The sequence below is a fragment of the Dendropsophus ebraccatus genome, chromosome 15 (assembly GCF_027789765.1).
Source record: "Dendropsophus ebraccatus isolate aDenEbr1 chromosome 15, aDenEbr1.pat, whole genome shotgun sequence".
Classification (NCBI taxonomy): domain Eukaryota; kingdom Metazoa; phylum Chordata; class Amphibia; order Anura; family Hylidae; genus Dendropsophus; species Dendropsophus ebraccatus.
The window spans coordinates 2,327,878-2,339,178 of record NC_091468.1 but is presented as its reverse complement, the minus strand read 5'-3'; the positions used below and the strand labels follow the sequence as shown (position 1 = coordinate 2,339,178).

At 55.7% G+C, this 11,301-nt stretch overlaps 1 protein-coding gene across 2 annotated transcripts in view; it reads left to right on the top strand.

The window, feature by feature from the left end:
- The first annotated feature begins 6 nt into the window (after nucleotides 1-6).
- The window catches only part of XPO5 (exportin 5), a 49,228-nt gene continuing 37,933 nt past the window's right edge, over nucleotides 7-11,301 (top strand). The window contains exons 1-5 of one of the 2 annotated variants that reach the window (XM_069954425.1): nucleotides 7-178; nucleotides 4,413-4,534; nucleotides 5,096-5,168; nucleotides 7,545-7,682; nucleotides 8,801-8,983. In XM_069954425.1, coding sequence (XP_069810526.1) covers nucleotides 47-178; nucleotides 4,413-4,534; nucleotides 5,096-5,168; nucleotides 7,545-7,682; nucleotides 8,801-8,983 — 648 coding nt within the window. In that variant the 5' untranslated portion in view covers nucleotides 7-46. The remainder of the gene's footprint in view (nucleotides 179-4,412; nucleotides 4,535-5,095; nucleotides 5,169-7,544; nucleotides 7,683-8,800; nucleotides 8,984-11,301) is intronic. The other variant, XM_069954426.1, reaches the window with a different exon arrangement.

Here is an 11,301-nt window from a genome sequence, read left to right as displayed (position 1 = left end):
GAGAGCGGTGTAAGCACGTCGTGGGTGCGCATGCTCAGTGTGGCTCATGCCGGGGTCCTCGCCGTGTTCTCGGGAGATGGCGGAGCAGGTGCGGGTTCTGTGTGAGCAGCTGGTGCAGGCGGTGACCGTTATCATGGAGCCGAGCTCAGCCCACGAACACCGGCTGGAGGCGCTGAAGGTGAGGGCCACAGCGGGAGAATAACGGAGGGTATAATGTACAGAAGGATATAATATACAGGAGGATACAGGGGGGTAATAATATACAGGGGGTAATATACAGGAGGATACAGGGGAGTAATAATATACAGGGGGTAATAATATACAGGGGGATACAGGGGGGTAATATACAGGGGAGTAATAATATACAGGGGGGTAATAATATACAGGGGGGTAATATACAGGAGGATACAGGGGAGTAATATACAGGAGGATACAGGGGAGTAATATAGAGGAGGATACAGGGGGGTAATATAGAGGAGGATACAGGGGGGTAATATAGAGGAGGATACAGGGGGGTAATAATATACAGGGGGTGATAATATACAGGGGGGGGTAATATACAGGGGGGTAATATACAGGAGGATACAGGGGGGAAATAATATACAGGGGGGTAATATACAGGAGGATACAGAGGTAATAATATACAGGGGGGTAATATACAGGAGGATACAGGGGAGTAATAATATACAGGGGAGTAATATACAGGGGGGTAATAATATACAGGGGGTAATATACAGGAGGATACAGGGGAGTAATAATATACAGGGGGGTAATATACAGGAGGATACAGGGGAGTAATAATATACAGGGGGTAATATACAGGGGGGAAATAATATACAGGGGGGTAATATACAGGAGGATACAGGGGGGAAATAATATACAGGGGGGTAATATACAGGAGGATACAGGGGTGATAATATACAGGGGTGATAATATACAGGGGGGTAATATACAGGAGGATACAGGGGAGTAATAATATACAGGAGGATACAGGGGAGTAATATACAGGGGGGTAATAATATACAGGGGGTAATATACAGGAGGATACAGGGGAGTAATAATATACAGGGGGGTAATATACAGGAGGATACAGGGGGGTAATATACAGGAGGATACAGGGGAGTAATAATATACAGGGGGTTATATACAGGAGGATACAGGGGAGTAATAATATACAGGGGGTAATATACAGGAGGATACAGGGGAGTAATAATATACAGGGGTGGTAATAATATACAGGGGGTAATATACAGGAGGATACAGGGGAGTAATAATATACAGGGGGGTAATATACAGGAGGATACAGGGAAGTAATAATATACAGGGGGGGGTAATATACAGGGGGGTAATATACAGGGGAGTAATAATATACAGGAGGATACAGGGGAGTAATAATATACAGGGGAGTAATATACAGTAGGATACAGGGGGGTAATAATATACAGGAGGGTGATAATATACAGGGGGGGATAATATACAGGGGAGTAATAATATACAGGAGGATACAGGGGAGTAATAATATAGGGGGTAATATACAGGGGGGTAATAATATACAGGGGGTAATATACAGGAGGATACAGGGGAGTAATAATATACAGGGGGGTAATATACAGGAGGATACAGGGGGGTAATATACAGGAGGATACAGGGGAGTAATAATATACAGGGGGGTAATATACAGGAGGATACAGGGGGGTAATAATATACAGGGGGTTATATACAGGAGGATACAGGGGAGTAATAATATACAGGGGGTTATATACAGGAGGATACAGGGGAGTAATAATATACAGGGGGTTATATACAGGAGGATACAGGGGAGTAATAATATACAGGGGGTAATATACAGGAGGATACAGGGGAGTAATAATATACAGGGGGTTATATACAGGAGGATACAGGGGAGTAATAATATACAGGGGGTTATATACAGGAGGATACAGGGGAGTAATAATATACAGGGGGTTATATACAGGAGGATACAGGGGAGTAATAATATACAGGGGGTAATATACAGGAGGATACAGGGGAGTAATAATATACAGGGGTGGTAATAATATACAGGGGGTAATATACAGGAGGATACAGGGGAGTAATAATATACAGGAGGATACAGGGGAGTAATAATATACAGGGGGGTAATATACAGGAGGATACAGGGAAGTAATAATATACAGGGGGGGGGGTAATATACAGGGGGGTAATATACAGGGGAGTAATAATATACAGGAGGATACAGGGGAGTAATAATATACAGGGGAGTAATATACAGTAGGATACAGGGGGGTAATAATATACAGGAGGGTGATAATATACAGGGGGGGGTAATATACAGGGGAGTAATAATATACAGGAGGATACAGGGGAGTAATAATATAGGGGGTAATATACAGGAGGATACAGGGGAGTAATAATATACAGGAGGATACAGGGGAGTAATAATATACAGGGGGGTAATATACAGGAGGATACAGGGGGGTAATATACAGGAGGATACAGGGGGGTAATATACAGGAGGATACAGGGGAGTAATAATAATACAGGAGGATACAGGGAAGTAATAATATACAGGGGGGTAATAATATACAGGGGGGTAATATACAGGGGAGTAATAATATACAGGAGGATACAGGGGAGTAATAATATACAGGGGGTAATATACAGTAGGATACAGGGGGGTAATAATATACAGGAGGGTGATAATATACGGGGGGGTAATATACAGGGGAGTAATATACAGGAGGATACAGGGGGTAATATACAGGAGGATACAGGGGAGTAATAATATACAGGGGAGTAATAATATACAGGGGGGGTAATATACAGGGGGGTAATAATATACAGGAGGATACAGGGAAGTAATAATATACAGGAGGATACAGGGAAGTAATAATATACAGGGGGGTAATATACAGGAGGATACAGGGGAGTAATAATATACAGGGGGGTAATATACAGGAGGATACAGGGGAGTAATAATATACAGGGGGGTAATATACAGGAGGATACAGGGGAGTAATATACAGGGGGGTAATAATATACAGGAGGATACAGGGGAGTAATAATATACAGGGGGGTACAGGGGAGTAATAATATACAAGGGGTTAATATACAGGAGGATACAGGGGAGTAATAATATACAGGAGGATACAGGGGAGTAATAATATACAGGAGGATACAGGGGGGTAATAATATATAGGAGGATACAGGGAAGTAATAATATACAGGGGGGTAATATACAGGGGGATATAATATACAGGAACATACAGGGAAGTGATAATATACAGGATGTGTGGTACTTTGGGCGGGGTTGTCTTGTAGGGTTCTGTGGGCGGGGTTGTCTTGTAGGGTTCTGTGGGCGGGGTTGTCTTGTAGGGTTCTGCGGGCGGCGTTGTGTTGTAGGGTTCTGCGGGCGGGGTTGTGTTTTAGGGTTCTGCGGGCGGCGTTGTGTTGTCGGGTTCTGTGGGCGGCGTTGTGTTGTCGGGTTCTGTGGGCGGCGTTGTGTTGTAGGGTTCTGTGGGCGGGGTTGTGTTGTCGGGTTCTGTGGGCGGGGTTGTGTTGTAGGGTTCTGTGGGCGGGGTTGTGTTGTAGGGTTCTGTGGGCGGCGTTGTGTTGTCGGGTTCTGCGGGCGGCGTTGTCTTGTAGGGTTCTGTGGGCGGCGTTGTCTTGTAGGGTTCTGTGGGCGGCGTTGTCTTGTAGGGTTCTGTGGGCGGCGTTGTCTTGTAGGGTTCTGTGGGCGGCGTTGTCTTGTAGGGTTCTGTGGGCGGCGTTGTCTTGTAGGGTTCTGTGGGCGGCGTTGTCTTGTAGGGTTCTGTGGGCGGCGTTGTCTTGTAGGGTTCTGTGGGCGGCGTTGTGTTTTAGGGTTCTGTGGGCGGGGTTGTGTTTTAGGGTTCTGTGGGCGGGGTTGTGTTGTAGGGTTCTGTGGGCGGGGTTGTGTTGTAGGGTTCTGTGGGCGGGGTTGTGTTGTAGGGTTCTGTGGGCGGGGTTGTGTTGTAGGGTTCTGTGGGCGGGGTTGTGTTGTAGGGTTCTGTGGGCGGGGTTGTGTTGTAGGGTTCTGTGGGCGGGGTTGTGTTGTAGGGTTCTGTGGGCGGCGTTGTGTTGTCGGGTTCTGTGGGCGGCGTTGTGTTGTCGGGTTCTGTGGGCGGGGTTGTGTTGTCGGGTTCTGTGGGCGGGGTTGTGTTGTCGGGTTCTGTGGGCGGGGTTGTGTTGTAGGGTTCTGTGGGCGGGGTTGTGTTGTCGGGTTCTGTGGGCGGCGTTGTGTTGTCGGGTTCTGTGGGCGGCGTTGTGTTGTCGGGTTCTGTGGGCGGGGTTGTGGTTCTGTGGGCGGGGTTGTGGTTCTGTGGGCGGGGTTGTGTTGTAGTTATGTGGGCGGGGCTTTTTGTCACCCCTCATTCCCTCCCTCTTTCTTTCAGTTCTGTGAGGAGTTTAAGGAGACGTGCTCGGTGTGTGTTCCCTGTGGGCTGCAGCTGGCAGAGAAGTCTCAGTCTCCGTTCATCCGACATTTCGGCCTCCAGGTTCTGGAGCACGTGGTGAAGTAAGGAGGGGTCTGATGGGTGCTCAGTCCCTGTTGGGGGTCCCTTGCCTGCTTTAGGGGGTGCTCTGCTAGGAATGGTTGATTCCCTGTCCTTTGTGTAGGCTGGGTGAATGGTCCCATGCTGTGCCCTCAGGGTGGCGGGGAGAATGGGCTGGGCCCTCGGGGGGGGGGGGGCTCTGCCCTCGGTGGATCGGCCGTGCTCTCGAGGATAAACTCTGCTCTCGGTGGATCGGCCGTGCTCTCGAGGATCGGGCGTGCTCTCGAGGATAGACTCTGCCCTCGGTGGATCGGCCGTGCTCTCGAGGATAGACTCTGCCCTCGGGGAATCAGCTGCACACCTGGATGCTGATGAAGTGCTCGGCTCTGCACACTCAGCCGCTGTGGTTTCCTTTTTTTCATTCATGACTGACTCCTCGAAACCTCTCTGACTCCAACCCCTTCCCGACACTAAGACCTGATATTAGAGCAGAATATTGAGTGCAGCTCTGGAGGAGATCAGATGTGTACCAGTAGGTGGTGATGCTTCAGAGCTGCAGTGTTCGTCTCTGTGTTCTGTTTTAGGTTTCGATGGAATAACATGGAGCGGGATGAGAAGCTTCTCTTGAAGAACAGTGTGATGGGGCTCATGGCTGCTGTAAGTGTGGGGTGCAGAGCTGGGGGGGGTCTGTACAGTGGGGTGCAGCGCTGGGGGGGGTCTGTACAGTGGGGTGCAGCGCTGGGGGGGGTCTGTACAGTGGGGTGCAGAGCTGGGGGGGGTCTGTACAGTGTGGGGTGCAGAGCTGGGGGGGGTCTGTACAGTGGGGTGCAGCGCTGGGGGGGGTCTGTACAGTGTGGGGTGCAGAGCTGGGGGGGGTCTGTACAGTGTGGGGTGCAGAGCTGGGGGGGTCTGTACAGTGTGGGGTGCAGAGCTGGGGGGGTCTGTACAGTGTGGGGTGCAGAGCTGGGGGGGTCTGTACAGTGTGGGGTGCAGAGCTGGGGGGGTCTGTACAGTGTGGGGTGCAGAGCTGGGGGGGGGTCTGTACAGTGTGGGGTGCAGAGCTGGGGGGGTCTGTACAGTGTGGGGTGCAGAGCTGGGGGGGTCTGTACAGTGTGGGGTGCAGAGCTGGGGGGGTCTGTACAGTGTGGGGTGCGGAGCTGGGGGGTCTGTACAGTGTGGGGTGCAGAGCTGGGGGGGGGGGTCTGTACAGTGGGGTGCAGAGCTGGGGGGGGGTCTGTACAGTGTGGGGTGCAGAGCTGGGGGGTCTGTACAGTGTGGGGTGCAGAGCTGGGGGGTCTGTACAGTGGGGTGCAGCGCTGGGGGGGTCTGTACAGTGGGGTGCATAGCTGGGGGGGTCTGTACAGTGGGGTGCGGAGCTGGGGGGGGGTCTGTACAGTGTGGGGTGCGGAGCTGGGGGGGTCTGTACAGTGTGGGGTGCGGAGCTGGGGGGTCTGTACAGTTTGGGGTGCAGAGCTGAGGGGGGTCTGTACAGTTTGGGGTGCGGAGCTGAGGTGGGAGGGACCGGTTTGTACAGTGTGTGGGGCGGATCTATACAGTGTGGGGTGCGGATCCTGAGGGGTCTGTACAGTGAGTGGTGCGGATCCCGGGGGGGGGGGGGGGGGGGGGGATGGGTCTGTACAGTGTGGGGTGCTGATCCGAGGGCGTGGGGGCTGGATAGGTCTGTACAGTGTGGGGTGCAGAGCTGGGGGGGGTCTGTACAGTGTGGGGTGCAGATCTGGGGGGGGTCTGTACAGTGGGGTGCAGAGCTGGGGGGGGTCTGTACAGTGTGGGGTGCAGAGCTGGGGGGGTCTCTACAGTGGGGTGCAGAGCTGGGGGGTCTGTACAGTGGGGTGCACAGCCGGGGGGGGCAGGATAGGTCTGTACAGTGTGGGGTGCGGATCCGGGGGGGTCTGTACAGTGTGGGGTGCGGATCCGGGGGGGGGGGGGGGTCTGTACAGTGTGGGGTGCAGAGCCGGGGGGCAGGTCTGTACAGTGTGGGGTGCGGATCCGGGGGGGGGGGGTCTGTACAGTGTGGGGTGTGGAGCTGGGTGGGTCTGTACAGTGTGGGGTGCAGAGCCGGGGGGCGGGTCTGTACAGTGTGGGGTGTGGAGCTGGGTGGGTCTGTACAGTGTGGGGTGCGGATCTGGGGGGGGTCTGTACAGTGTGGGGTGCGGAGCTGGGTGGGTCTGTACAGTGTGGGGGGTGGGGCCGGAGGGGGGCGGGTCTGTACAGTGTGGGGTGCAAAGCCGGGGGCCTGTACAGTGTGGGGTGCGGAGCCGAAGGGGGAGGGGTTTGTACAGTGTGGGGTGTGGAGCCGGGGGGAGGGGGGTTTATGGGCCTGTACAGTGTGGGGTGTGGAGCCGGGGGGGGGGGGGGGGGAGGGAAGGGGTTTGTACAGTGTGGGGTGTGGAGCCGGGGGGGGGGGGGGGGGGAGGGAAGGGGTTTGTACAGTGTGGGGTGTGGAGCCGGGGGGGGGGGGGGGGGAGGGGTTTGTACAGTGTGGGGTGCGGAGCTGGGGGGGTCTGTACAGTGTGGGGTGCGGAGCTGGGGGGTCTGTACAGTGTGGGGTGCGGAGCCGGGGGGGGGGGGGGGGGAAGGGGTTTGTACAGTGTGGGGTGCGGAGCTGGGGGGTCTGTACAGTGTGGGGTGCGGAGCTGGGGGGTCTGTACAGTGTGGGGTGCGGAGCCGGGGGGGGGGGGAGGGGAAGGGGTTTGTACAGTGTGGGGTGCGGAGCTGGGGGGTCTGTACAGTGTGGGGTGCGGAGCTGGGGGGTCTGTACAGTGTGGGGTGCGGAGCCGGGGGGGGGGGGGGGAGGGGAAGGGGTTTGTACAGTGTGGGGTGCGGAGCTGGGGGGTCTGTACAGTGTGGGGTGCGGAGCTGGGGGGTCTGTACAGTGTGGGGTGCGGAGCCGGGGGGGGGGGAGGGGAAGGGGTTTGTACAGTGTGGGGTGTGGTGCCGGGGGGGGGGCTTGGGATGGTCTGTACGGTGTGGGGCGGTGGGTTGTACGCGGTTCAGCCTTCTCTCTCCCCGCAGGGGGTCCGACCCATCCTGGAGGAGGAGGGACACATAAAGGACGTTCTGGCCCGGATTGTGGTAGAGATGATAAAGCGGGAATGGCCACAGCACTGGCCCAACATGCTGACCGAGCTGGAGGGGCTGATCAAACATGGGGTAAGGAGGTGTGCAGGAGTGCTGGGGCGTGTGTATGTTTGCGGGATCAGCGGTGTGTGTGTGCGCGAGGGTGTTTGTGTGGGAGGTCGGCAGGGGGGGGGTTGTGGGATCAGTGTGTGGGAGGTCGGCAGGGGGGGGGGTTGTGGGATCAGTGTGTGTGCGGGGGAGGGGGGTGTGCGGGATCGGCGGGGGAGGGTGTGTGTGTATGTGGGATCAGCGGTGTGTGTGGGGGGGAGGGGGGATGCGGAATTAGTAGTGTGTGCGAGGGAGGGGGTGTGCAGGAGCGTGTTTGGGGGGGAGCGGCAGGGGTTGGGGTCTGTCAGCGGGGGTGGGGGGTGTGCGTGAGCGGCAGGGGTTGGGGTCTCTCAGTGGGGAGGGGGGTGTGCGGGAGCGGCAGGGGTTGGGGTCTGTCAGTGGGGAGGGGTGTGTGCGGGAGCGGCAGGGGTTGGGGTCTGTCAGTGGGGAGGGGGGTGTGCGGGAGCGGCAGGGGTTGGGGTCTGTCAGTGGGGGAGTGGGGTGTGCGGGAGCGGCAGGGGTTGGGGTCTCTCAGTGGGGAGGGGGGTGTGCGGGAGCGGCAGGGGTTGGGGTCTCTCAGTGGGGAGGGGGGTGTGCGGGAGCGGCAGGGGTTGGGGTCTGTCAGTGGGGAGGGGGGTGTGCGGGTGCGGCAGGGGTTGGGGTCTGTCAGTGGGGAGGGGGGGTGCGGGAGCGGCAGGGGTTGGGGTCTGTCAGTGGGGAGGGGGGTGTGCGGGAGCGGCAGGGGTTGGGGTCTGTCAGTGGGGAGGGGGGGGTGCGGGAGCGGCAGGGGTTGGGGTCTGTCAGTGGGGGAGTGGGGTGTGCGGGAGCGGCAGGGGTTGGGGTCTGTCAGTGGGGGAGTGGGGTGTGCGGGAGCGGCAGGGGTTGGGGTCTGTCAGTGGAGAGGGGGGTGTGCGGGAGCGGCAGGGGTTGGGGTCTGTCAGTGGGGGAGTGGGGTGTGCGGGAGCGGCAGGGGTTGGGGTCTGTCAGTGGGGAGGGGGGGGTGCGGGAGCGGCAGGGGTTGGGGTCTGTCAGTGGGGAGGGGGGTGTGCGGGAGCGGCAGGGGTTGGGGTCTCAGTGGGGGTCACCTCTGTCTTGTTCTGCAGGAGGTGCAGACAGAGCTGGTGATGTTTATCCTGCTGCGGCTGGCGGAGGACGTTGTCACCTTCCAGGCTCTTCCCGCCCAGCGCCGCCGAGACATCCAGACCACCATGAACCAGAACATGGAGCAGCTCTTCTCCTTCATGCTGAGCATCCTGGGGGATGCCGTCCATCAGTACCAGCAGCTGGTGAGTGCAGATGTATGTACCCCAGCTACAGGGGGCGCCCTATATCCTGCCTCTCCTGATGCATGTACCTCAGCTACAGGGGGCGCCCTATATCCGGCCTCTCCTGATACATGTACTCCACCATCAGGGGGCGCCCTGTATCCTGCCTCTCCTGATACATGTACTCCACCATCAGGGGGTGCCCTATATCCTGCCTCTCCTGATCCATGTACTCCACCATCAGGGGGCGCCCTGTATCCGGCCTCTCCTCATGTATGTACCCCACCATCAGGGGGCGCCCTGTATCCGGCCTCTCCTGATCCATGTACCCCACCATCAGGGGGCGCCCTGTATCCTGCCTCTCCTCATGCATGTACCCCACCATCAGGGGGCGCCCTGTATCCTGCCTCTCCTCATGCATGTACTCCACCATCAGGGGGTGCCCTATATCCTGCCTCTCCTGATACATGTACCCCACCATCAGGGGGCGCCCTGTATCCTGCCTCTCCTGATACATGTACTCCACCATCAGGGGGTGCCCTATATCCTGCCTCTCCTGATACATGTACCCCACCATCAGGGGGCGCCCTGTATCCGGCCTCTCCTGATACATGTACCCCACCATCAGGGGGCGCCCTGTATCTTGCCTATCCTGATACATGTACTCCACCATCAGGGGGCGCCCTATATCCTGCCTCTCCTGATCCATGTACTCCACCATCAGGGGGCGCCCTGTATCCGGCCTCTCCTCATGCATGTACCCCACCATCAGGGGGCGCCCTGTATCCTGCCTCTCCTGATACATGTACCCCACCATCAGGGGGCGCCCTGTATCCTGCCTCTCCTGATCCATGTACCCCACCATCAGGGGGCGCCCTGTATCTTGCCTCTCATGCATGTACCCCACCACTTTGCTCCTGTAGCGGCTGAGAATAAGTGAGGAGTTAAAAGTTCTGGTAAAACTCTGATTTTTATTTTTACTGTTTTTGACAATGCAATCCAATGGACATCCTGATTAATGAAAGAAAAATCTGATTGACCATCTGAGGGCGCATAGTGATGTATGCAGGGGGAGGTATATACCATTGTGGGAGATGTGTGGGGGGGAGGTATATACCATTGTGGGAGATGTATGGAGGGGGAGGTATATACCATTGTGGGAGATGTATGGAGGGGGGGGGGGGTGAGGGTATATACCATTGTGGGAGATGGGGGGGGGGGTGAGGGTATATACCATTGTGGGAGATGTATGGAGGGGGAGGTATATACCATTGTGGGAGATGTATGGAGGGGGAGGTATATACCATTGTGGGAGATGTATGGAGGGGAAGGTATATACCATTGTGGGAGATGTATGGAGGGGGAGGTATATACCATTGTGGGAGATGTATGGAGGGGGAGGTATATACCATTGTGGGAGATGTATGGAGGGGGAGGTAGTAGTAGTAAGTGCAGGGAAAAAGCCCTTAATGTGCATTTCATGTAATAACTGTACTGTAATATATTGGGGATTTGTATAACTTTTGGGGGCAATACAATACTTTAATAAACATTTTCGCTGGACTTCTCCTGTAATTCCGCCTCACATATTAATGAGTATTGTGACACACAGAATCCTAGTAACATTCTAGATGGTCCCATGGAACAAACACAACTGTAGATTAATATGGATGTGTTTCATGGATTCAGGTTTTGTACACAATTGAAGTAGCTGCACAAGGCAATTCTTAAATGTGTATGTGTCTCTAGATGCTGTGTGTATATATATGTGTCTCTAGTTTCTGTATGTGTGTATATATGTGTCTCTAGTTGCTGTGTGTATATATGTGTCTCTAGTTTCTGTATGTGTGTATATATGTGTCTCTAGTTGCTGTGTGTATATATATGTGTCTCTAGTTTCTGTATGTGTGTATATATGTGTCTCTAGTTGCTGTGTGTATATATGTGTCTCTAGTTGCTGTGTGTGTGTATTAGGGCTGGGCGGTATACCGCAAAAATACCGATACCGTCACTGGCGTCGGTTAACCGACCTCAACTCTGCCAGGACGGTATCTGCGGTATTTTCCCCCCACACCCGGCGGCCGCATGCTCTGGTGCAGGGAGAGAGAGAGGGGTGCCGGGTGGAGAGACGGAGGCTGGAAAGCTTATGCTCCGATTCACCTCCCGAGCCAGGACGCACATATACTGCTGCAGGGCAAGAGATCCTGCTGCGGGGGGCTGAAGAAAAAGGCTGGAGATAGGACAGGCTGTACACAGACGGCATCTCCCCCTCCAGTGTGTGCTCAGCGCTGCTGCTGCCGGGCGGCTCACTTCTCCTAGCTTCTCTGGAAGCTGCACGG